This window comes from Rhea pennata, chromosome 8 (assembly GCF_028389875.1).
Source record: "Rhea pennata isolate bPtePen1 chromosome 8, bPtePen1.pri, whole genome shotgun sequence".
In the NCBI taxonomy this organism is placed as follows: Eukaryota; Metazoa; Chordata; class Aves; order Rheiformes; family Rheidae; genus Rhea; species Rhea pennata.
Window position 1 is genome coordinate 8511682 of NC_084670.1, and position 26848 is coordinate 8538529.

Sequence of the window (26848 nt, forward strand, 5' to 3'; positions counted from 1 at the left end):
GCGCGCCAGGCTGTGCTGTCTGCTCCGGCCCAGGCCCGGCAGAGGCGGGCGCTTTGCGGTCAGCGCCTCGCTACCCACCAGCTCCGACCCTCCACGCGACGTGGCAGCGACTCGGCTGCCTTTGAGCCGTTTTCAGGACGGAGGCAAAACCTTTGCATTAGAATGATGCAAACTGTTACACAGTTTTAATTTAAGTAGCCTTTGGTATACAAAGGAGATCATTTTCCAGCTATTTATTTAGGAAAAAAAAACATGAGATTGGAAATGTTCCTAAATTATGATAATTAGACATTTATTTGCCAATAAATATTGCCAGTTTTATCTACTTTTCAAAGACTAACCTTCTAAATTGCTAAAAACCATTAAAACGTATAAAGGCCACACACTGCAGGATTTAAATGGAAAGAGCTCTTGTTTTGTAAAAGACGTTTTATTTCTTAGGAGTGTAAAAGAAATGGAATATAGATAGGACATGTGGGCGAAGTATGCTGCCATTGATCAATAATGTAAAAGGTTTAGCAGGTTTATTTGTAAACCTAACTGTATAGATTTAGGCAGAATGGGGCCTCGTACTGTGCACACAGGTATTTAAAGGTTAGGAACGAGGAATTTCGTTAGTCCTGCAAATCTTCTGCTGTCATTCTTGAATCTCTTTGAATTGTTTCCAAGTGTATTCTCACATTTCTGCTGTGCATTTTTTTGATTAATGGATGTATTACTAGCGCGGTGCTTCACCGCTAATTTAACTGCACTATAAATTGGCACAAGGAATAGACATTTTCAAAGTGCTTTGATTCTCAGTAATGATATTGTGGCAACTATCTGTATGTTAATGTAGTTATAGCCAGTGTGAAAAGGTTATGTTATCAAGCCTGCTAGTCTACAGTATTTTATCTCTGTTTTCAGTTTGTTTAAAAAAGTAGCATATGATTCCTAATAGACTGAGGCATAGAGCTAGGATTTTATGGCATCCATTGCAACCTTAAAGCAGCCATGAGAGATATAAAACTGAAAATTGGCAAGCCAGTTTTATTGTATCTTGGTGCTAAAATAAAATAATACAAAAAACGTTAGGTACCATGGTGTCATCCTTTCCTTCTCCTTTACTCTTCTTTCTCTTCCCTTCATCTTAAGAAATAAAAAAGCTAAGCTTTCAGAAGTTGAAAATAACTCTAAGAGTTTCAGGAGTCAAATAATAGCTTCATAACAAAGAAAAAAGCTAAACTTCTTCACATTTGAAATTTTGGACAATTGTATTCTGCATTTGTCTAGAGGTCTTACCTAATCAGTATAGTCTCTCCAAGAAGAGGATTCGAAGGGTAAAGTAACTGTCATTGTCATATACTCATCAAAAGTCATTTTTTCAAATGATATCAAGTATTTTGTGTATCTCTATTATTTATTCTATTCTTTTCCAATAAAATGGATATGAGAGCTTCATTGCAAACAAATCTCTATGTAGCTAGGTAGTTACATGCATTTCTGTGATGCAGGAGCATGTAGGAATTCTTTTTAAGGGACTGAACATTTAAGGAATGGATATACTTGAGTATTTTTATGAATATCTAAAAAAGAATACTTGAAGTTTTAATAATTCATTATTTTCATTTACATTTTCAGTTTTATCTTGTAAACCAAAATTTTGTTTACAGATTGCACAGCTTCTACAAATGCCTTTCAAGTGATCTGAAGTTGTCATTCATCTGACAAAGATATTTTGTTTGAGATATTCATCATTTTGTGACGCTTGTGTTTTGTTTACACTGCTTCAGTAATTCACTTCTGGGACTAAAAGTTGCTTTTGAGGTTTAGGCACACTGCAGGATGCCAAAAAAGCATCAGATTCGTCTGTATTTGAAAGCTTTTGAGCCATCAAGAGATCAAAAGCTGCCAGAATCAAACCTGAGATCTGCCATTATAAATAAGGCACTGACAATTCTTATTGTGAAAGGTTGTCCCGGGGGTGAAAGAAGCAAAGAAAACCGGATTGCCCTGGCATTTTCATAAGAAAAATGTGTATATGCCTTGGTATATTTCTTATATATAATACAACGAAGTCTGCCATAACAGGCTCTGGTGCTGAAGTAACTATTTTGGCTCACTTAAACAGCTATCAGGATAAAAACATCTTAAAACCCCGTTGTGATCAACAATGGCAGTTTCTTGGGACAACAGCTGGCCTCGTTTTGAACTACAAGTTACTCAGCTAATTAGGCATTTATATATGGAAATTTTTTAAATGTCAAGAAAATATTTGTCTAAACATTGGAACCGCTCTTTTAACTTTACCACATCATTTTAAGACTGTTTCTCAGACTTATATATCATGAAGATATAATTAAAAAAAAATTCCAATAAGTAACACAAGTCTTCTCAACAAAAGTGCACTAACTGACTATAGTTACCTACTGGTTCTGTTTGTAATAAGAAACTCTTTCTTTCCTCAGCTGTATTTTAGCTGAGTTTTTAAAGTGAGAAACATGTTGTTAATATGATTAAAACCCTTGAAGCTATTTACGGAACTCTTTGGAGATATTTATATCTAAATTCTTTGATTTTTTTTGCTTATTTGCTGTTGAAAGGGCAATAATGCAAAACTACGATATTTATCATGTTAAAACTTAGCAATAAGATCATCCAAGCAAATATCTACAAGCCTGTTGTTTCAAAACAATCTATAAGAACTGTTCAATAAGAACGTTCCTTGTATATATAATTCAGCTTTATCTCTATTGATTTGTTCATATTTTCAATAGGCTTTATAATTGTCAGTGTTCTAGTAAAATACCATGTAATCTGGTTTATGGTTAGGGTAATAGAGTTACAAACGTTGACAAAATTTCAATCTGTCTTGTAAGTTATTTTTTCCTACTGGCGTGCTATTTTTCGGTCAATTATTTAAGAAAAAGAATCGTGTGAAAACTTTAGCTGTGACGAGCGGTGTGAGAGAAGAAACCTTTCTCTCCCAAAGAGGGTACCTGACCATCACCCATTTTTGGAAGACAAACAACTTTGAGTAGGGAACAAACTTTATGGCCCTCTTTTTATGTCAGTATTTCATAAAAATTGCCATGACACAGACAAATAAACCTAAGCATAAAAAAATAAACCCAACACCTCCTTTTAAACTACCTCTTATGCAAAGAAAGCGCAAAGGCTACGTGGCGCGGCTGCATTATTTACGCGCAGGTGCTGGTCTGCCTTTGCGGTGTGCGCGGGCAGAGCGTCTTTGGCGGCCGAGCTGGCTGTCGGCGGGGAGCGAGCGACTCGCGTGTCCCACTCGAGGCACGGCTGCAGCTGGGCAGGCAGCGTGCTCGTGAGACTGCTTTGATTTCTGCAAAGGAAATCCGTAATAATTCTGGACTGGGGCAGTGCTAAGCCACATATTTTACCCCTCTGTCCTATTTCTTACCATTACAGTTACAGCTTGAGTCTTCATTTCTGGCTCACCTAAAATGCTTGTTGACTTTGGTGTGTAAGGAGCACAGTGGAGACATTTTTCCCATGTAATGGCTATTTGTGTTTTGATAGACTACTGGGACAGTTTTCTGGAAACTCCTAGGTAGTTCTGGAGTCTTCTGCTCAGGCCACTGTATACACTTCTTTTTATCCATATTTTTCTGCCTCCCTTGTTATAAGTGGATCCCTGGCACACTTGACCACCAAAGTAATTTTGCAGATTTTTGGTTTTGTGATACATGGTTATAGGCTGCCTTTTGAGACGTGATAACTCTGGATTTAAGTAAGATCAAAGGAAGATTTGTCATATATATTGTATTAAGAAAAAGAGGAGTAAATTGTGTTAGTGTTTTGGGAAGGTGCTCTTAGAATTCAAATGATACCCTGGAAAAATAAATAAAGGTAATCAGCTGCGATTACTTCATAGGCAACTGAGAAATGTCTCAGATCTTTGCTCAAAAAAATTCTGTTGCTGCAATGCTCGAAGTCCCTATCTTCTGCTGTTCGGACCATATACTTCTTGGAAACTTCCAAGGAATGCTACTTAAATATCATTTCCAAAAAACCTCATCCGAGTCTTTTTTAACAAGAGAATCCTGAACAACATAAAGTGTGGTAGATCTTTTGCAGCATTATGGATAATATTGAGGTGTTCTGTTTAAATACTGTATTATGAAGCAATAGTACCAATTTTCACATCTCTCCAAAAGAGATTTCAGCAACTTTGAGTATTCCATCAAACAGGCATATTAACGAATGCAGATTTCACCTGTTAAAATGCATGGAGCATTTGTGTTAGCTGATAGCTATATTCTGCCGTTATTGCTGCTTTGCAGAAGAATAAATAATCATTTAGAAATGCTGCTTTCTCTACCAAGAGGGCACTTTGAAACAAATTTCTACACTAGCTTTTGGAAGTGAGCTCAAGTAAAATCAAATCTGTAAGATATTGAAAGTGGCTGTGGTCATATATGATATGATTTCTTTAGATAACATGTACAGCCCTGTACCATGTTTATCTTTTTTTGGAGACTCGTTTCTGGTGGAAAATTACCAGAATTTTTGCTGAGACTTGCTCAGTATATAAGCAATGTTTATGATAACTTAATATAATAAAATAGTTTAAGCAAAGTACTGTATACTGAGTACTTCAAAGCCAATAAAGATGAGCAATCCATTCTCAAATTATTTTTATTCACATAGCATTTCAGATTGATTTACATAAACTAACAAAACAATATTACATTTAAAGTTGATCTGTAACAGTAATAAAAATGTTCCTGCATCCCAAAGCTGCAGAAATGTCACTTCCAATCTACAGTGATAGCTGCTAAGTACAAATTGTGCCTATGGGATTATGGCATTTTTCTCCATATTGCTACACTGTCTGAGATCTTGGATCAGAAATCTACCCTTATTCAGGAAGGAAGTGAGAGTATTTGCTTAACTTGAAGTCTTGAGGGACACTTAAAAGTGGCTCAATGTATATACATTTGAGGGCTTTTCTGAATCCAAATGTTCTTTTATCCATGTTTAAATTCTGATCAGGAAAGGACTTAAGTTTTACCTATGACATTAAAAAAAAAGAAAAAGTCTTATCTGTCTGGACTGCAGCTATACTGCATGCCCCAGCAATATTGCATGGTTAGGAAATTTTTTTTCTTCCAGTGGGAGTTAGAGCCAGGGAGGAATGACACTAGTAATGCAGAAATGCAGCCCAATGCACATTGCTTTAATATACTTAACTCTCCTGTTCAACTGCTACTAGTTCTTTTGTTTAGCTGTTCTGCTGTTCATGACATTGCCAGAATGCATCTATTAACAAATTGCGAATCACCTTTGAAAACAGACGGAGATCATTGTTTGAGTCTAACATTCCCCATTTCAGCTTCAGAATGGGGTTTTCCAAGCTCTGAGGACAGTTCAGCTTCCAGGTACTATTCTAGTTAGTTAAGGTGGTTCCGAGATCTTATTTTAAAAGCCAAATAGACAGGTACACGAAAATAGCGGGATCTAGATCGGATTTCCTTCTACTCACCCTGGGTTTTCTTTTGAAGGACAAAGCAGTCTTTTGAATAATCTGTCATTACAAGATTTGGACACTTAGAGTGGAATGTAAGGTAATGAAAGTTGAAAGTGTAAAAATAACGTCGATGTACTTTAGAAATCATAAGCAGCTTTTTCAAATCAATACGCAGGCTACTTGTCAATGTTAAGATTCCGATATAGACTAACATATTGATTATATTTCCGTGTAGAAGTAGGTGAATTGTGTAAATGTTGCAGCATTGAAAATGGATTCAGCTAGAAAGTGTGGTAAAATATTTTAACTTTAGGGTAAAAAATAAAAAGCAGAGGTGATTAGTTTGACAAGAGAAGACAAGGGGGTACATGCTGTAGCATTATCCCCTAGTTTTAACAAATTTGATAACATACAGTCTGTATTTTTTCAAAAAAAAACCCTTTTTGGTGGTATTTCAGTGAAGCTGCCGTTACCCCAGTGAGGATTCAATTTCAGTTCTGTCTAAATACTTGGGAACCCACAATCTGAGAAGACTTTTATTCCTTTCCCGTTCAGAACTGCGCGTGTCCGAACATAGACAGTTCAAGGGTTTCATTGTAACAGCAATCAAAACATTTGCAGAAAAAAATGAGTGAAAACCAAGGAATAACATGGACACAAAGCCCATCTGTGCCTACTTACTGGACAAGCAAATAGAGAGCTTTGATACGGTTGCAAGGCTGTGATTGCAATAACCTAACTGAGACCGCTGGTAGCAATAAGTACTGGTTGTACACATCAAAGATTCTTTGTTTTTGCAGCCCATCAGAGAATACTGAGGTAAATATATTAACTATCGGTGCTGTTTTTGAGCTCTCCCATATACTCTGTCTTTCATGTTTCTTTGTGTTACAATGTCTTCTTTTCCCCCATAGGTTTTTCCTAGGCAAACGATAGCTTTTAACTGTGAAAAATGCCAGCTGCAAAACTCCTAAATAAACAAGTGCTGGAAAAGCTTCGTCTAAATCTGTCTTTTAACAGGGCTTTCTTTATCTCCCTTCTGCTTCTTGCAAGGACCCACACATGAAAAGACTTTTTCATTTCCATTTTCCAGCCTGGGTGTCAGATGGATTGCTGCCCTTGCGCTTGCATCCTATTTAAATTGTGATTATTGCTTTCTGTGTTTTTCAAGGGTTCAGCAAAATCATGATCCATACAAATATCACTGCCACTCTCTCGTTAGTGCCATTCTCACCTACTGTCTTTCATTACTTCTCTGAGAGTGTCAGTTGTCAGCACTCGGCTTGCATGCGTTAAGCTTGAGTAATTATGGCTACATATCAGATTGGGTATCTGTCATAAATGGCTAATTTGTTGATAAGTGTATCTCTTCCTGGTAAGACAGGCTTTGATTCTGGATCATAGGCCAAGTGCTGCACTTTATGAAGGCCCCAGAAAATAGACTTTATAGAGAAGAAAGGATGAGTGAAGAGAAAGCTCACCATCATCCACACGAATTACTCAGTCCTTGCTACTTTACTCTCCAGCCGGCAGCAGCACACCTCATGCCTGTGCTCCTAATTACGGGATCCTTTTTACAGTGGTTCTCTATAACCATGATAAAGGGGCTATTCTTGCGCCTTTTCCCTTTTTCCAGATTTGTCTCACTGATTTGAGGCCTGCTGTGGCCCCTATATGATGAACGGGATTTGGGCCAGAAAACATTTCATTGATAGCATCACCTTTTTTGCATTACTAAGAATATGCAGTATTTTTTAAATTGTGCTAAACTTCACAGCATTTCTTCTCACTATGGAATAATAATTTCTATTAGGAAAAGGAAAACTGGAGTCTTTTCAGCTGCTTCCTCTTGAGACGTGCAAGATACCAGCAAATTTTGCAAACATGTTCTAAACCAGCCAGCTGTTACTATCCACCTGCAGCCATAATATTGTTTGAAAAGAATATAGAACCTAAACTTGGATAGTTTCTGTAATTATGTAGAAAGAGTTTAATACTTGACTGTGCTTCAAATGTCACATTGCAATGGCTGTTATATGACATGAAATACATTAGAAAACAATTTAGCGAGTTTAGAAAGTCTTCGTAAAATCATGCAAAAAAATCAGGCACTGTTTCCTTATTTTATATTTCAGCTGATTCCTGAAAACATTACTCATGTATACTGAGAAAGTCAATGACAAGACCAGACATCCAGTCAAATATCAGATCAAAAGTTGCTCACACCTTCCTGTAGGTCTGCAATTTGTTAGCAATGTAACTAGAGGCAGTTCTTTTTTTGTCAAAGATTGAGCGTATATGAAAGGCTAGGAAACGGAAAATAAGATAGAATTACATTTTTTTCAGGCACAGTTTAGAAAAAGATGTTCTTTTCTGTATATATTTTAACCTTTTTCTAAAATGAAAATATTTTGGCAAAAAGTTTTCAGCTTCAAAACTTTTTTAAGTACCTCAGTAGCCTGGTTATAAGCCTGTTTATAAGCCCTGTCAGGGCCTTTCGTATTTTATTTTTGATGAGTCAACACAGTAGAACATCTACCTTGCCTCAGAGTTGTCCTTCCATCGGAGACTTTAGCCAAAGGGAGCAAGGAACATGAGCCAGTCCAGTTACACCACTGCTGGATTTCTAAATGGACATTTCTGAGCTTTCAGCTGAAAGTTTCGGATTTTGAGGTTCAGATGACAAGCAGAAATTTTTGCGAAAGTTAACTTCTGCGGGCATGCGAGGGGTTCACTAATAAATTTGCCATTTTCTCAGGGAAAGTTTGGTGGGAAAACTCTGAGTGATTCATGACTTTTCTGAGTGTTTAGGTCTGATACGTCATGCAGAGAAGTCAGATTGGCAGTCAGTTCAGGGCATGACACCAAACATGGAATAGTGATTCCTCCTGCGATCCTCTAGGAAGCTTTCTGCTAGGACCTTTGAGCTGGCATGCTCAAAAAATGGTTTTCTCTGTAGTATCCCCCTTCCCTAGGCCTTATGTGAGATAAGACTGATGGTGACAATGAGATCCTAGGCGAAAATGCCCAGTGTACACAAGTGTTGCATTTCCAGTGGGCTGTATTTAAGTGTAGTAGTATGGAGACAATGAAAGGACAGATAAGCAGGATTCATGCTTAAATGGGTAATTATTTAAAAGAATGTTTTTTGTCATTAGAATAAAGTTATGCTCCGTTAAGTGAAAGACACAGATAAAGCTTATAGGTGGCGAGCTATCATGAACACCAAGAACAACTGAAATATTCAGATACAATGATAAATGATATGCTCACTTTGTACTTGGTATAGTAGTACATCAGATATCTCACTATATTACATTACTTTGAGTCTTATTTTAATACTGCTCCTTGTAACATGCTAGACTTTAGCATGTCTCTCTTTCAAGTAACTAAATGAGGAACTCTGCCAAGGGGGAAAAAAAATCCTATAATTCACAATCTGTAAACCATTTTCTGCATCACTTTGGTAAGACTTCAGCACCTTGGAAGGACTTGACAATTTCCAGTTAACAAGACACAGGTGCATCTGATTAGCAGCTCTGGTGGGGCTCTGGATGGTTCCTACCATCCTCCCTCACTAGGTGAGTGTTTAGTTTCCCCTTCTCACACACAGCAGCTTTTGAATGCTCCTTAAACTGAAGAAGGAAAAAGGCTAAATGTCATCAATGTTTAAAACCTTTTCTGTTTTGAGGTATGTGTTTCCTATAAGGGGAGAAAGTAAGTATGGGTTATTTTAAATGTTAACAGTAATGAATGAATTAAATTTTAAAAGGTCAGAAAAATAACCTTTACAAATCATCTTTGGGGATTTTGCACAAACCTGATTGTTGTATTATTTGTTTTCTTTATCATTAATGGCAATTTCAGGGAATGCTTTTTTCTTTTTTTTTTTTTTTGGTATGAAGTTCCTACAATGTAATTAATATAACTTATAATTTTATAGTTTTGTGTAAGGTGTTTCTCACAAAAAATTCCAAAGACCTTCAGGTACAAACATAGGCATATAACAGGTTTTTGGTGGGACGGAAGCAATTCCAGGTTTTCTGTTTTTCATGTTCAGATCTGATGACTCTCAAATCATGAGGTAAGTTCAAGAAACATGACCAAAAAAGAAGTTTCGTTTGCTTTATTTTTTTTTATGGTCGTAATTCCAAAGTGGGCCTGCCTTTAAAGGGGATGAAAGCTTAGATTTATAAAGGAAAAGAAAGATGAACAGTAAGGGGGGGAAAGAGGGGTAGAAAGCAAAGGATAACCGAGGCAAGACCCCAGCTCACAAAGGCAGGTTTAAGGAATTCGCAAAACACTATAAAATCTAAAGAACTGGCAGGAGAGGAACTAAATTCCCCACAGTAGCCGGGACTTTTGGATCTTTAATGTTCGCTCAAAGAACAAGAGCTCAGCCTCAAAACCGCGGCGGAAAGGCGTCCGTTTTACGGCGCGGAGCCCGAGCCCGGCTCGCTCGCCGCGGCTGGCTGGCCGGAGGAGCGGTGCCCGCCAGGTGCCTTGCTCCTGGCTTCCGGCTGAGGCTGCGTCACGCCTGTGCAGCGTTGTCCGCTGAACTGGCATCGTTATGTTGTCAATAATAAATACATCATCCATAATACTGAGTTTGTAGGCGTTATATAAATATTAAGAATGCCCAAGACTTTCTATTACAAACCCTGTTTTCAGTCACTTATAACTTTTCATACTTCTAATGATTTGAAAGACGTTTTCTGTGCCAGGTGTCTGCCTCAGGCTGCATTTTGTGTTTTTTGGTTTGTTTGTTTTCTTCTTTTAATGTCAGCCAAAGCAGCTCAGCTATTCTGGAGAGGTAGGCTGGGGAAAACCAAGCAAAATGAACCTAGCAATCTTTTTGAAGGGACTTAGCACCTCTCTGCCAGAAGAAGGCACTTAACCTTTTGCAAAGGGCTGACTTTTCCGTTAGAAACCCACCTCAGTTGGTAGGTTCAGATGGAAAACCTGCCAGAATGTTGGGTGACTTAAAACGAACCTTAAAAAAAAAAAAAAAAAAAAAAAATCCTTCTAGGAGGAATAGAGGAATATAAGGTCTGATATGCCCATGCTCAATTCCTTCAGCTCCAGTCCAAAGACATACTCATATGGGGGGCTTGAATGGCCCCCCCCAAAACTAGCAGCTCCTTCCAGGCCCAGACTGGAAACTGTTAGTGCAGCTCCGGTAATGGGGTAAAATGTGCGGCGCATTTAGCCCATCTTCTTGCCTTGTATTCCACATTCATTTTAATATTACTCACTCCGAAACCATTAGGCCACCCTTAACAGCAATTTATCTTTTTAATTCCTGGAATAAGTCTGCAAAGGACATTTAGGAAAAGCAAATTCAATTGAACAGTAAATTTTAGGGCTGAAGGCAGGGCTGAGCCTCTCCCCACTTTCCTGTCTTACTGAGTTCAGCAACAAGGTACCCATAAATGTGTACTTAGGACACGCTGGATGGAGAGAGGAGCTTTTTCATGTCATTTCACTACCTGCATTGTCTCATGCTGTCCAACATCTCACTCAGACCTGTTGGTCTCGCATACAGAGGCTGGGCCTTGTCTTTTCTCGCTGTTGTGCAGCCTGATGTATCCACCAAGATGCCAGAGTTGGACCTGGCGTCCTGTAATGTCCTGTAACGTGCCTGTTCCACCTACCCATAAATCACGGATCGCTTTCTCAGGAAGATGCAAAGTAGCTGACTGAAAAAAAATCATAATTGAAAGTGACAGAAATCACATAATTATAATTTTTGATATGGCATCAGTCAGAATATTGCTTCTTGTAGTGTTATTAATGCCCCCAAAATGAATACAAATGGAAATATTTTTTATTAAGAATTCTGTTGCTTTTTCTCTGGATTGATACTCTGGAGACCAGAGTGGTCTCTAGGGAATTTACAAGTGTATTTCGTCAAGTTTTATTTTCTTAGTTTCATGGTTTTTTTTTTTTTTAACCATTGCTAATAAATTTTTTCATTTTTGAGTATGTAAATTATATTACTTACAAAATACGACCTATTTTAAGTCTCTATAATTCATAAAAAATATGCAGAATAGTGATAAGACAGTGTTTAATGTGTGTACTGTATATCTAGTCTTGTAGCTCTCTATAGTTTAGAATTGGTGTATAGAAGAATGTCAATATAGACAAAAGCTATATCAATAGCCAGTTCTCTTGTTCAGCAAATTTTTGCTTGCTGTATCACACACTTTTATAATAGCATTTTGTTCAAAGATGTTTGCATACCTATTGAGTAAGTTGCATGTTTTTCTGGTTAAGGGGGGTATTTTATAGTTATTACGTTTTCATACCCTTCACTGACTGAGCTGTGTGGACTACCTTAACTACCACCAAGAATACGTGACTGAGTTCAGCTGCTTGAGTGCTTCAGTTTGTGTATTTTATTACTTTAGCAGTGCTCTTTGATAAAGTTCTGCTCTGCATTGATAAATTTTTGGTGCTGCCAATCATGTCGTATATCATGCTGGGAGAACTGCGTGCATTGCTAACCGCTCACCCTGCGGTGAGCACGAGTGGTTGAAATGTTATAATCTGCAGTGTTTTGTTAAATGAGCTGCATATTTTTGTTTTTATATACATTGCTTACCCAGTTGTGTACATTTGCCCAACTCATTATACAAAATAAGCTTGATTGGAATAAGAACATTCTCTACCAGCTGTCTGCTCTGAGTCAGTGTGCAACCAAATTAGCAACTTTTTCTTTCCAACAGTGGCGTGATTGCATCCAAAGTTTAAGGCAATTGGTTTGGAGATCTTGTTTGTTTCATTCACTCTGTGCAAACATCAAGATTAACAAACCAATTTGTCGCAACTTAATTTGTTTTCACAAATATGAACAGAGTTAAGTAACAGAGAAAAACTCGGCATCCTAATACAGGAAAAATGCTTCCATGCGTAGTATGAAATGTATTCACTTATATATAGAACTAAGTGTCATTATTCAACTTAGAGCCGTACACTGTAAGCATGAAAGGATGAAAAATAACTAGAGACCTCCCAAGAGGGATAGTGCTTCAAATAAGCAACACCCTAAATGTTTAAAAAGACAAGTATAAGGTGTGGTAAATTGTGTGCCTTCATCAGGAGGTTATGAAAATAAGCTCATATCATGACCTTTAGAAAAACTCAAAACACTGTAATAGACAAAATATGTGGAAAACTCATGTACATAGATATGTAGTTTGCTCATTATCATTGGTATAAAATTAACAGCTTTAAAAAAGTGTTATTCTCAACTTGCTATTTTTTTGAATCACTTCCAGTAAAAACCTACAGGCTATTCTTAGACGTTGTTTGACTAATTTTCAGAGTTTCCATACATAGCAGCTTGTGCTTCCATTTACAAAATCTTCAGCACTACTCTGCCTCAAAAAAAAAAAAAAAAATCTTTCTTGATTATAGAGGTGCTTAATTAGGGCTATCTGGTTTACCTGGATTCCTGTCTGCCCCGTTTACCCATACAAGTGTGCCTGGCAGATGTTGGCTATGTCCCACTGCTCATTGCTTTTGCTTTAATGTTATAATTCATTGCTGTTAGAACAGGCTGCCTGGAAGGTAATTTTTTGCTTTTGTGAAATTTCGTGAAAATTGTGAAATTTTACATATGAAAGCATAATGAGTCTTCCTGATTTAGTCAAAAATGTTTGATTTCAAGCACTGGCCATTTAATACTCGCGCTTTTCATTAGCTATTGTTTAGGAGCATAAGCTTTGGAATGGTTTGTTCTAAAAATAAATACATCACAGGGACAAATCACATTTTCAGCAGCACCTCTTCGCTGATATCAAGAGAAAAGAAATTTAGAGAGAAAAATACAAATGGAGTTCTATTAATATATCCTGAAACATTATATCAAAATGAATACCATGTAAATTGGATTTGATATCTGAGAAGTAAATATAATGCATTGCATGAACTAGGTCTAACCTAGACTTTCTTAACAAGTAATTTTGCATAAAGTATGATTTACAGCAGACAGAGGGTAAGGAAGAAGGTTTTGTCTTTGAGGTTTCTTGTTTTGGCTTTTCACCCCAGAAGGAATTTACTTTCAGAATCAGTCCGTTACCAGTCAGGATCTAGAATTTGTGCTGCCTTTGAACTATTTAATATCAGCTGCAGCTTACTCAAAGTTACTGATGTATAATAGGATCAGAGTTAGACTCTTATTCTTCTTCCCTATCATGTTCAAACAAGTGATGGTTATGTGCAGTTTCTGCTGTATTAATACAGCTACACTGTGCAGTTTTTGCAGAGGAAAATTCTCCCTTTAGCCAAGGGGACTGAAGAGAAATATTCCTTCCTTTGATGAAAGGAAATTGGAAGCCTTTATTCCTTCCTATTCCTCCATCAGGCCTAAGCAGGTAGAAAGAAGCAACTAGAAAGCTTTAAGAAATGAAGGTTTTCTCAAGGCCTGCTTTTCCATCCCTTAGCTTTCCACCACCCTCTCTGACACTGACTGCAGCAAACCAGACATGCTTTTCTGGTTTGAGATCCAAGTAGACTATTTCATAACTTATGCCTGAGCTCTTCTCTTTACTGTTTTTCAGAGGGTGATTTTCAATGTTGTCAACTTCAGTAAAACAAAAAGTCTCTATCGGGATGGGATGGCTCCAATGGTGAAATCCACAAGCAGACCGAAATGGTAAGTTATCCTTCCAAAGACGGGCTTGAAAGGAGAAAAAAAGTGTGTTTCATCTGGTGTGTTTTTTGTAGCCAAGACGTAGTTCAGGTGCTGCTTCTGTTAACAGTGGACTAATACTTCCATGCCAGAGTTCTGTGGTGAGGATAGATTCTCTTTGGGACAGGAGGTGGACAAGATGAATTCTGGAGGTCCTTTCCAGCCTTCTTGTGCCAGTGTGTTGTAGTGCCTTGTTTCAAGCAGTGTGACCAAAGTGATGTCCATGTAGCTGAGCAGTCGGAGCGTGGGCCAAAGCGCTGTGTGGTGACCTTCCCTGTCTGAGTGTTGTGCAGGCAACCAGTGGCCCAGGTTTGCCCTGTGTCAGCTGGCTGATGACTGGAAGTGACACGGATGATAGAGCGGGACAGGGCCTATTTCCACAAGGGTATTTGAGTTTGGTCCCTCTGTTTTGGTGAGGTCAGAGTCTGGTGGTGGTGAAGTGAGCTGTGCCGTGAGAGCTGACCTTGTGTGATGAGCAGTCTCGGGTCTATTTGATCCACTAGTACAGATGGAGCCTGAGAGGCCAGAAGGCCAAATGACGGTTGTAGGCAGCACAGTATAGACGACACACGCGTATGAAACACACGTGAATGTCCATATAGATGGTATATTTCTCAAAGAAAATGCAATGAAATGTCTACTGTGAATAATAATATGTAAATCTAATGAGTCCTAATTCATGCAAGATGCCCAAGAATTATATGACTTGCCTTTAGCTAGGAGATTTGTTTGAATATAGATCATGAGGTTAGGCCATAAGTGTACAGTAATGTATTCTTGTAAGCCTTTGCAGCCACTAGTCTTTATTAGTTAATTACACATTTGATCAATCTGCACATTATCTGAATCTTGAAAATTTATCATTCTTAAATATTTCAACTGTCACAAAATTTCCACCCACATTTTAAATTTTGGCGGTGATAAGATTATAATATCTGTATTTCTTCCTCTTTATGTGACCAACCAATATGGCTATTAGTTTTTTTTAACTAGATGGTAAGGTCATATGGACCGAAGAGTTGTCTTAAAATCCAGTTAGTGGATGGAATCAATCCCAGCTCAATAAGAGCATGTAATAACATTGAAAATTAATTAAAAAATCCATTCTGTAGTGTTTTTGTAGCAAAAGTCATGTTAATTGTGCTTACTGTTTAACTTCAGAAAAATCTTTTGAGGGCAATTCAGGGCCATGTTTCTTGGGCCTGCTTTCACCATCTTTCAAATGCTTTTCTTTCTCTCACAGTGGTCTGGTACTTGCAGCTAAGTAAATTGTGTGTTAAGTTTATGTATAAATCAGATATTGCTTTCATACAAATTTTATACCTTACTTTGGTTTCAAATTAAAGTATAAATCTTATAAAGCAATGCAAAATTGGCTTTTTTTTTCTGGTGCATATAGGTTCCTTCGCTATTTTTTGAAAACAAGTTTCTGTTCCACTTCTCAGGAGATCTATTTATTTTTGTGTTTTATATTTTTTGGGGGTGTATTGTGCTCCCATGAAAGTGAGGAATGAATAGCACTGCCTGGAGCCAGGCATAGTGTAGGCAGCAGGTGCTGAGCAGCTTCCTCATGCAGAGCTACTGTTATACCTTAACCGTGTTTAAGAAATCCTAGTTGTAATGACATTTTCTTTAAAACATATCATTATTTTATTAATTTTTACATTTGTACATAGACTATGATGAATCTTGAGACTGTACTTTGAACATTCATGTTAATTCATAGTGTTACCAGGGACTTTAGTGATACTGGGGTCTATACAGTATAACTTTCTGTCTTAATGTTAATAGGAGTTATATGCATGTTTCAAGTGGGAAAACACATACGTTATTTTTGGATATATACTTTCTATTAGAGCAGTCTTCCTTTTCGATTATGCCTTTTGCGATTACCTCTGTATCTGTTTCCATGGCATTGTAGTGAAACCTGTAAACAAAATTATTCTCTGCTTTCCTGTTTGGTAAAACAGGATTTACTAGTACTTGCAGTTGCTAATGCAGCATTCAGCTAGTTGTGGTCCTTGAATACGAATAGGGCACCATCCAGTCGTAAGAATTTGATCCTGCTTGATGCTTTGTGTAAGTACCGTTAGTCTAGGAAGCAATACTGAGTCATTCTGCTGCAAAAATGCTGAGATTTACACAAGTGTACTCAAGATTCAGAATCGTGGATGGAACCTGACACTTGGAACTCTCCACGTTATATTTAAATCAGCATAGCAGTTTAGCAGACATAATGTAATTAAATTAGAAAATGCTATATTAATTATAAAATGGTGAAGCAACACAAAAGCATTTAAAATCAAGTTAAAAGAAGTAAGACTACCAGAAACCAAGCTCTGCAAATATTTTGTAAAGGGCTCGATCCTTCATCTCTGAATTGCTCTGTGCCAAATATTGTTATTGTGCCCACCTGCAGGAGGTGCGTAATACACGCAGAAATTCTCCCAACTTTCCCCGGCTGCACTGATTAAAAGTGGTGCTGTGTCACACACAATTATTCCACTTCCTTTTTTTGTATAGACAGGCTTGAGTTTTAGGATAATAAAGTGTCTCTTTTCCTTTTTGCATCTGAGAAATGTAGGTATATTACTTCTCTTCATAGAGGTTCAGGCCTGAGTTATGTCCTTCTGGTTTAAATGTGAAACTTCCCATTTTATGCAAGATAGAATTTGACCATATACATTGCAAAATCCTGCATATCAAAAGTAGATTGGCCTCCAGAGACTGTGAATTTTAATATTTGTTTTGAATGCAGTTATGCGAACATGGCTCCAAGCTTTGCAACATTTTGTGAGTTTGATTCTTGACTCTGGAACAAATCACTGCCAAGTGCTCTTGAAGTATGGAGTGTGTCAAACACAAATCAACATTTTTGACCTGTATTCTCTTGCCCTGTGGGGTAAGATCTTTAAATGTAGTCAGCATCAAGGTTCAGTTCAGTGTTACTGATGTAAATGGAGTATATCACTGTCATCAAAGCACTCTGTGTGGACACAGATGTTCTGGTGTTGACATATTCTTCTCTTTTGAAGTAAGGCCAAACACTTCCAGTAATGAGCTACTTAAAAAGAGGAAGCAGTGTGTTGAAGGATGAGGGGAAAAAAACAGATTTCATGGTAAAGAAAGATTATATTTTATAAAGAAAAACCAGAAAAAGAAATTCTGATTAAAATCTGTTTCTCTAAACACAGTGAATAATTTACTGAATGTTGATATTTTTCATTCCTGGAGGGATAGAGGGTACCCCCTCCCCACCCCCCCCAAAAAAAAAAAAAGAAAAGAAATAAAAATGAAAACTAAGTAGGTTAAGTCCAGAGTCCCTCTTTCTGTTATTCTGTGGTTTTGGGGATGTGCTATGTTGATGCTCAGTACTGTGGGGTTGTGTTAGTTGCATCAGTCAAATCTCACTGCAGTGAACTGCAGCTTATGTGCAGCAACATAGCTTTGTCACATCGTGTTAAGTCATCGTGTAAGTTGGCAGATTGGACAAGATCAAACTCAGGATTTTATTTCAAGCCAGTAGAATGTGCTGCGACTAGTCATACAGCATTTTTGCTTAAAATTACCTGGTCATTCAGAAATATTTCACTACTATTTTAGTGAATGAGTGTTTTCTTGATAATCAGTACTACAAATAGAAAAAAAAAAAAAAAAGTGACCGCTTTTGGGTCTTTTTGCTTTGTTTTGTGGAGAGGAAAAGTTTGAGAGAAGATGATTTTGAGGAATTTAAGTTTCTGTTATGCTAGTACAGCCCTACTGTAATCTTATCTTTTCTTTGCTGGTTTTGTTTGACTGCAGCCTAATGCTGCTACAGTTTGTTAATCATGACTTCACACTAAAATCTCTGTCCTTGCGAGCTATTGGCAAAGTTTGCCGTGTGGGCATAGCAGTGGAAGATCATTTCAGCGCGTATACTGTACCATTATATTGATTCCACAAAGTTTTACAACTTTCTCAAAGTGAAATAGAAGAGTGACTTGTTTGAGAGGCAGCAGATTTTCCAAATGATGAAGTGAGCAAATATTCCCTTTGGGCAGAGAACAGCTATAACTCTTGATTATTCAGTGTGAGCATTGCTTCATTGGGGACATTAGTTTTTCAAATTGCGCTAATCTTTTAAAAGTAACAACTGGCCACTCATCACCTTAGGTATTTCAACAAGATCATGTGCAAAACTCCTAATTAGTATTTATAGAACAGCAGCTCCTCCCTGCAGAATAGTAGCGGTAGCTGGCAAATATCTGGTTGACACCTGTTAAGTCTTCAGACGTCCGTTGTGTTTTATTCTGCATTTCAGATGAGCAGAGAGCAGTAGGTGAAGCCCTCATAATTAAGGGATAAAGGATAATAAATAACGTGGTTCTTGAGTGGATGAACACAAGGTTAAAGGCAATTCTCCACTTGTGATGCAGTATTTCAGGAAATGGTTTTGTAAGTAATAATGCTAGGTAAAATATTATGAAGCCTTCAGCATAAAGAGAAGGTTTATGTCTAGATTTACATGTGTTTTGTTTATAATGTCAGATTTCAAACTACTACTTGGCAAAGCCTTCAATTTCTTTCCTCTCTTATTTCACTCAGCACTGATGGCTTTTATCTGGATAGCTGCCTTCCCAGACAAGTACTCCACTACCTCTGTTGCTATAACATCGCCCTTTAAATACTAACAACACATTGCTTCTGAAGCGTTTTTTTTTCCCAGTAAACCTGGAAGTACAGAAGTACTTCTAGGTAATTAATTCAAATTTGAATCTATATCTATCTTGGTAAATATTGTCATGATGAGGAATTTTGGTAGACATCTAGAAAAGCAATGCAAGTTTTATGAACAATACTTCCATATGTTCCATTCATCAGAAGGACAAGACTGAGAAAATCTGAATTTTGAGTAGCTAAAATGTGTTGATTCTTGCCAAGTTTCTTTAACATTTGTGTCTACAATGCAGTGTTACAATCACTACCATGTCTACCAGGCTGCTTTATACATTCGGAGACTTTCAGCAACATTTTTAGTATGTATTTATATATCTTTAGCCATAAGATAAGCTGTTTGTGAAGTGAGCTGTCATTTGTGGTGAAACAGTTTGAGAATAAAGCACTGAATATATATGTGTGTGTATATATACATTTTTATATATATATATATATATATAGAGAGAGAGAGAGAGAGAGAGAGTTTGCTGATCTATGACTAGTGGTGCTTACTGTAAAATGTATAGTCGGGTAGGGTTAGTGATAACATCACCTGAATATGGGTAAGGATGAACAAGCTGTCGTCATTACCTGATTCTTCCTTGGGCCCTCTGCCAATTTTATAATTTAAAGCATGTTTGCTCCTGTTTTTCTGAGGGATCTGGTACTAATGCCTTTGGAGCACCAGTAATATTTCTCCCAAGGCGGGTGTTGGCTGATGCAGTTTCTCCCGGGACAGAGCTGGCTTCTCAGGGCTGCTCCCTCTGCCGTGCTAGCGTGACTCTTTGTAGGGTCACACCGGGACTGGGTCAGGAACCGACCCCGGTTAGAAGTAAACTTGCAAAGAAAAGAAAGGGGGGATTTCATTTTCATCTGGTTTGTCTCACAGATCTCAAACCAGCTGTAGCTGCAGCTGAAGGAGCAGTGAGGGAGAAGGGAACAAGTGGCTGGGGTGGGAATGAGGGTAGCAGTCACTTTAAAAATGCCTAGAGAAATTTGTGTGGAATGACAGTTTCCCTTTCAATAACTTGTAGCGTTTTATTTGAAGAAAATAGGGGAAAAAAATTGCGTTATTGACCTTTTAGAATCCCACATTGATGAGCAGAAGGAGTTTTGTCTTGGTTTCACAGTAGCTCTTTGGAATGAAAACAAGACATTTTTAAATATTTTTGAAGTTGGTGTGTATATGAGAGCAAAATAATCATAACTGCAGTACATCCCTGACTAAATTTTATGTTCATAGGAATTTTGTGAAAAACAAAACAGACCCGAAAAATCCAGTAACCCCATTAAAAAAAAAAAAAAAAAAATGCACTCCCTTCACCTCTACCAATCCAGCAAAGGTGGTTGTTCCTGGGAATATAAAGGAGGTTACGTATCAATTTTATCAGTCCCAGCTTTCATGGAAATACATGAGAGGTTATATTCTGCTGACACAACGTACAAATTGGATCCCCAAATTAATGTGTTTTTTGTGCAAATAGAATGAGAATGGTTTGTGATAAGAAAGAAGGTTGAATTTTATTGACTGGACACTTCATTAGAAATTTAAGATTCATGGAATTATATTGGAGAAAAATTAGTAAGAGGGAAATTAGACTAATATAAAAGAAGGCAAATGAATTCTAGCACTCAAAGAGAAAATAATAGATATGTATTCTGAAGTGCTGAATGACTACTAAGCCATCATCTAAAATCCCTGGCTATTTTATGTGTGTGTGTGTGTGTTTCCTCATTATTTATCTGAGTGATCTCCTATAAATCAATTTATTTAGATTACAGCAGAGTCCAAAGGCCCCAGTCAGGATCAAGACTCATAGTGCTTAGTGCTGTGGAAACACATAAACAGACAAAGCACTCTTCCAAAGTTGTGAAAATTTTATGATTGATTTCAGTAAGAGCACAGTTAGGCCAATACTGAGCACTTCGGAAAATTCCATCCTTAAAGATTTATTCCGAGCAGTAACTGTTTAAAAAATGACATACTGCTTACATAAGAGTCTAAATATTTGATGGTTATAGTATTTACATCTAAAACACCAGAGGCTATGTGCTTTAATACCTCAATCTGTTTCCCATATATTCTGTCAACACGAGTCCCATGCATTGATTGAGGGCACTCTGTGATCCCCAAGGTTGTATTCACGAAAGGTTACCCTTGGCACTACTTTATTCATGCAAGGTTTGAAGCACATAGGAAACTGGTCCAGTCCTGCTCAGTGCATTTTTGTCGTCTATAAACACATAATTACTGTGATACTGATGAGAAATCCAAAATCTTAAAAAGGTGCAGTTACCTGACAAGGTCTCCCCTAATGTTACCCCAAATCACAGAGATATTTGCTGTGGGAAGTTTGGTGACATTTTTAAAATAACTCGGTGGTAGGCTTATCTGACCGCAGTCAGTGGCATTGAGTTTAATGTCTGCAAAAAATGGCCAGAGCTGTGCATTGCATCCCATCCTGAAACAGGTCATTCTCCTTCCCCAGGTGATGGGCGTTTGGTGAAACTGGCTGCTTGAAAGGTGTGCCCAGAACTGGGTCCCTAACCTTGGCAGGCTTAAAAAGATGTATAAAATCAAGGCTTCCCCCTCCTCCTCGAAATGAGTCTGTAAGTTAGACAAATGTGGGCAGTAGGGAACTCAAAGCAGAGTCAAACCACCAAGGGGACGTTGCACCTTTTCGTTGCAATTTTGTACTTTGAACTAATGGAGTGAAGCAGAATGAAAATCACCTCAGTTAAGAATGGCATTTATCAGCTGTAAGTACTTACTACTAAGAGCCCTACACAGACAAAGCTGAGTGTCACCAAGCAATGTACTTGAAAATCAAACTGTTAACACAAGACTACACAAATAAGAGCCAAAAACTGTAATCAGAAAATGCAGCATCTCTCTAAGAATGTTTTAATGGTCTGAAGAGTACCAGACGAGCTGAATTTAATGAAATATAATAACCTATGACATAATATAATTAAACATATATTGAGACTGAACCAGGACACAGCATAGTTAGGTAAAATTTTGCCTTTCCTTGACTTTTTAATCACTTAGCGTTGCAAGTTTAAGGAACTTTAAACAGTATTATGTATTTTTAAAAATTCTATGTTAAAACTTACATGTGACACAAAAGCATAGGATGCACAATGTGTCAGTATACAGTTTTAGGAAAAGTTAAGATTTGAGTTAAGATTTTAAAATATTTATTTGAAACAGTAATATCAACTTTTTGGAATTGTTTTCTGTGAAGAAACAATATCATTTGGTGCACGGGAAAAGTTAATAGAAACTATCCATTCAGAATTTTGATAAAGGCAAGATGTTTGTCAGGTGGATTTATATTGGAAGTGCCATGGTAAAAGCCAAAACAAGCAGTCTTATTTTACATTATATTAAAAGAGAAATCAAAGACAAACATTCTGCTGTACTATGGAAATTGAGAAACGTAGGGAGAAAAAGCAGTAAATTACTATGTTAGGTGATAATGCAAGAACAGAACACTAAAATAATAGGTGCAGTATCTTGAACTTTGTCTCATCGGGTTTGGCAGTTATGTCTGTAAAACCAAAATATAAAAAACTAATTTTTATGCAGTGATTATTAGGGTTAGTATATGAATTAAATTTTGTATGATAGCTTACTGGTTTAAGAGAATTAAAATTTAATGATAGTAGACTAGAGGTATTTCTTGCATCTTTAGATGTTCAGATGCAATGGTAAAAGTTTTTTTTTTGAACTGCTTCAAGTGAAGCTTTGTCATCCTGTTTTATTATATTAAGAATTTCTGAGGTTGAAAGCCTACCCAGAGTTCTTCTAGTGTGATTAAAAAGTATCCAATACTTGTTGGCAGCAGATACTAATTCCAATCTTTCTCTCTTGTACCGCTTAGGCAGCTGTACAAGGCTAACTGGCTGTCAGATGCTTTGGCTAACGGAAAGGTGAGGCTTCAGGCTCTCCGTGGAAAGCTGGCTTCATTGCTGACGGTTCCCGTCTCTAGAAAATGAGTCATGCTGGGGAGAGGAAGGGGTTGTACCAGGCAAGGGAGCGGGTCGGTGCTCGTTCTTGGCTGGAGTGCGATCCCTTTGGAAACTGAACTGTTCGCGTGAAGTTTGAAGAGAAAGCAGCCCCCTTCATAGGGTTTTTGTATGTTCAGGTTTCTCTTCCACTTGGAAGAGCTGCTCATTTGGAGACTTATTTATTAGTCCAGGATCTCAGGACATACGGCAGCCAGGCTGGACAATCTATAGGTGCCTCTAATGGAGTAGTGTCCCAGATCTGGGACTTACCCAGTGTATGCAGATTGGCTGCAGGTGACCTATACAGCTGAAGTGCATGTGTGCATCTTCATAATATTTTATTTGCTATAGGTGTGCAGACTGTTGAAACACTAGCCTTTCTAGCCTTTCTGCCTATGTGCTGTGCAGGGCACCCATCTTCTAAGCATGAAGCCACGGCTTTGATAGCAAAGCTGATTCCTCATCTCTTCCCCTCTCCTGCCCTGTTCCTTAGTTATAGGGGCAAGTCTAGTCCATTGATTTGACTAGACACATTTGTTATAAAACTCTCCCTTCTCTCAAGCTCAAATTAGTGCAGATTGTATTGAATTTGTATGCGAAAGTAATTTAAAGCTTGCAAACCTTCATCCCTTCCTCTAATGCCATGGTGCCAATCATTCACACTTCTGGATGCCGTGCAGTTCCCTGATGCTGGATGAGGTTGCAGCACTGTGCAGCAGGCAGGAGTTGGGGTGCAGAGTGCGTCGCACGGTGCACTGCATGCAAGCACGCGTGAAGAGCAGCTCCCATAGCCTCATGCGAAAGGGAGGCATCCTCCAGTCACAGGGCCTGATATGTGAGAATAATTTTATATTTAAGTATTTCATAAGACGCTAAGTCATGCTGGCGCGTTTAATTTGGGAGATCTGTTTCTGCATATTCTGATGGACACTGCGGGATGTATATGTATGTTTCTGGCAAACTGCAAGTGCCAGTTTCTATGCAAATCTCGGGTGTCGTCTTTGCATTTTTACTTTTGATTACAAACAACACTCCTGCAGTTGGTGATTCAACATTGCTAAGAAAAAGCACTTTCAAACCTGACATTTTAATCCAGTGGGAAAACTCTAAGACAAGAAGAGGGTCCAATCAGGAAAATTGACCTCCCAAGTAATTTAACAGACAACAGATTACTTGGTCACCTGCTAAGGCTGGAAACTGTGACTCCAGAGCTGCTGTAACCATCCCTTTTGGACAGAACAGGTCTGGATGCAGTGTCATGCAAGCAGGAGTACAAGGGTCCTGGGTTTCTTAAAGAGACTGTTAAATGACATCAAAAGTGTCCACAAGTCTTTGCCGTAATAAAACAGTCACGCACAAAGATGCTTGCATCTTTGACCCTCTCCTTGAGCTGCAGAGAGGAGATGTTTGCACAGGAAATAAGTTTTGCACAGACTGCTAGGTACCCTAAGGGCGTTTTTTCCCCCAATTCCTTTCCCTCAGTAATAACTCCTGGACTATTTAAATGATAACATCTTTCAGTAATGAGGTATGCACAGCAGTTATTAAAACCAACAACAACCTAAAAAGCTCTAAAACAGTTTTGGCTAGTATGCTTATGCTGGAACGATTCACCGCGGTTTTTTTCCGGCACAGAGACGGTCTGGCTGGGATGGCTTGAGCGGCGCCCGCGGCTGGTGGGGCCTGGGGAGGCTGGACACCTTCAAAATAGCTAAAATTTATTATGGAATTACTCGCTAGCTGGACTTTCAGTGGAGTGATTTCAAACAGTGAAATTAGCAGCGTCCAAAGTTAAGTGGAAATTGCTATCGAGATTGAGGGAGAAAATGGTGTTTATATTAGTTTTTATTGGAAGGCTTCACTGTTATTCAGGCTTCTCAGGTGCTGTTGTAAAAATGACTACTTGTGGTATGAAGAATTTTGCACAATAGTTTGTTGGAGATGTGTGATACCCTTTAGCAAATTTATAGGAAAGGCCATTTTAGCTCGAGATAAAAAAGATTCAACTTGAAAGGATAGATTTGCAATAAAAAGAAATTGAGGAATATTCAAGTTAAAATAATTTACCACACGTTTTAATATTTGATAAAAAACCTTTGCTAATATTTTTTCTCAACATAGTTAAAAAGCACTGGCACCTCATGGCTTAGAGACCAGCAGTGATATAATTTAGCTTTGATAAGGAAAAGATAATTTTTTTCCCTTCCATCTGCTGCTCTACTGGATAGTTTAATGCTCTTATGGTTGTCTTTTAAATGTCATTCTGTCAGTGAAGCACAGACCATATGTATGTTCGTATGCAGTTCTTTTATTAAGGCACAAATGTAACTCTGTGGGCCTGTGGTAGGGGCTGTGGTAGGTCCAAAGGGTGCTGGCGTGAGGGGTCTGTGCGGGGCGAATCCTTCTCCAAAACGTTGGCTCGTTTGGGCTTTGCTGGCTCGAGGAGTGACTCTCCAAGGGGAGCAGGAGAGCACCTCGAGGTGCCCGCGCGAGGGCTTTACCTTAAGGATAAAAACAACTTAAAAGCAAATCAACTCAAGATGAGCAGGGAAGGAAATATGTTCAGATGCGCTGGGTGTTCACCCCTGTGGGCAGAATCTGGTTCTTGTTTTAAAAGGAGCAGTGGGTGAAGGAAAATATTCTTTGCGTGCATGGTAAAACGAACATCTCTTCGCTTGGGTGAGAGTCATGGAAATGAACAGGCAGGTGATTCTTCAGCAATATAGGTTTTCATTAAATAAGGTCTTGCCATGCTACTTAAATGCCTTGCTCCTTAAACATACACGGTTGTGTTAACCATTGCACTTATGTTTGCGAAGCGGACAGATTTGATTCCAGTAAAACATGCAGTGTTGGCTCAAATCACGTTGTACCGAGAACAGTCACCGAAAGCAGTGGAGAAGGCTGTGTCTGTGGCCTCTGCTCCTGTGCAATCGCAGACTCGATGTCTTCTGCAGAGCATGGAGACCAAGGAGGGTGCAAACCTGAGGCATCACTTATGCGGAAGAAAGCAAGAGTAGCTTTCCTTTTTAAATAGGCGTGTTCAGCAGATCGAACTGTGCTCCGCTGCTGCAGTCAGCAGGCATGGGTCTGGAGGATATCTGCATTATTTAGGAAGATCGCTGAGCTGTAGATCTGCCAACAGAGAAGCCAGATCCAAAGGGCAGCGGGCATGTCAGTATTCAAAAGATGCCTTAAGGCAGCGTGTAGCAGTCACGGTCATCATATTTTTCTATTTTTGTGACTGGAGGGGATCTACCAAGAATTCTTTCAGAATTATTCTGCAGTATTAACATACCTGTTTAGTTCTTTTTCTCCACCTCTGTTCAATTTGAGGTGTCCATGCAACAGAAGTAGGTATCTGTGACCTGTGTAGCTGGTGGTATTTAACAGCCGTCTCCCAGTGTAGTGAAAATAAGCCAAACATTCTGTATTTGTAATATTTTATACCCATCATTTGTATCTGTGTACAATGGAAGTATAGAACCTAGTAACCGAGCTGAATCATAAATATGATGTGTGTGTGTGTGCTTGCGCGTGGGGGACGCTTCCGTTTGTTTTCCTTTCATTTTGGCAAAGAATTCCAGGTTTACGCTAAGAGGCTGTTCAAAAACATACCTGAACAGAAGTGAAAGAGGATACAAATGGAGAGCAAATAGCAGCCCGGAGTGAAACGTGTGACTAACTCTGTGTCTGAGGCCTTCTTGATGCTAAAATTACAGAAGGGAATAAATTACATGTTGACTGCATGTTTTTCTTCCACTCGTAGAGCAATAGAAACCAGGATATCTTCTATATAAAGCAACAGTGAACTTAACTGTGACCAAACACGGGAAGCTGTATTTTAGTTCTCAAAAGACTCTTATCTTGCTGCACAATAGAGCACAGCATTTATATTCACAGCACTGCCACTGTGTGGTTTCCCCCGAAATTCTGAGGCGAAGGAAAACCGTTCTCGA

The 26848-nt window shown here is 38.3% G+C and overlaps 1 protein-coding gene across 2 annotated transcripts in view; it reads left to right on the forward strand.

Annotated features, from left to right (window-relative positions):
* Nucleotides 1–26848, forward strand: part of BEND5 (BEN domain containing 5) — a 592354-nt gene that overhangs the window by 223257 nt on the left and 342249 nt on the right. For both annotated transcript variants that reach the window (XM_062581158.1, XM_062581159.1), the window contains exon 4: nucleotides 14050–14144. In XM_062581158.1, the coding sequence (XP_062437142.1) occupies nucleotides 14050–14144 (95 nt within the window). The remainder of the gene's footprint in view (nucleotides 1–14049; nucleotides 14145–26848) is intronic.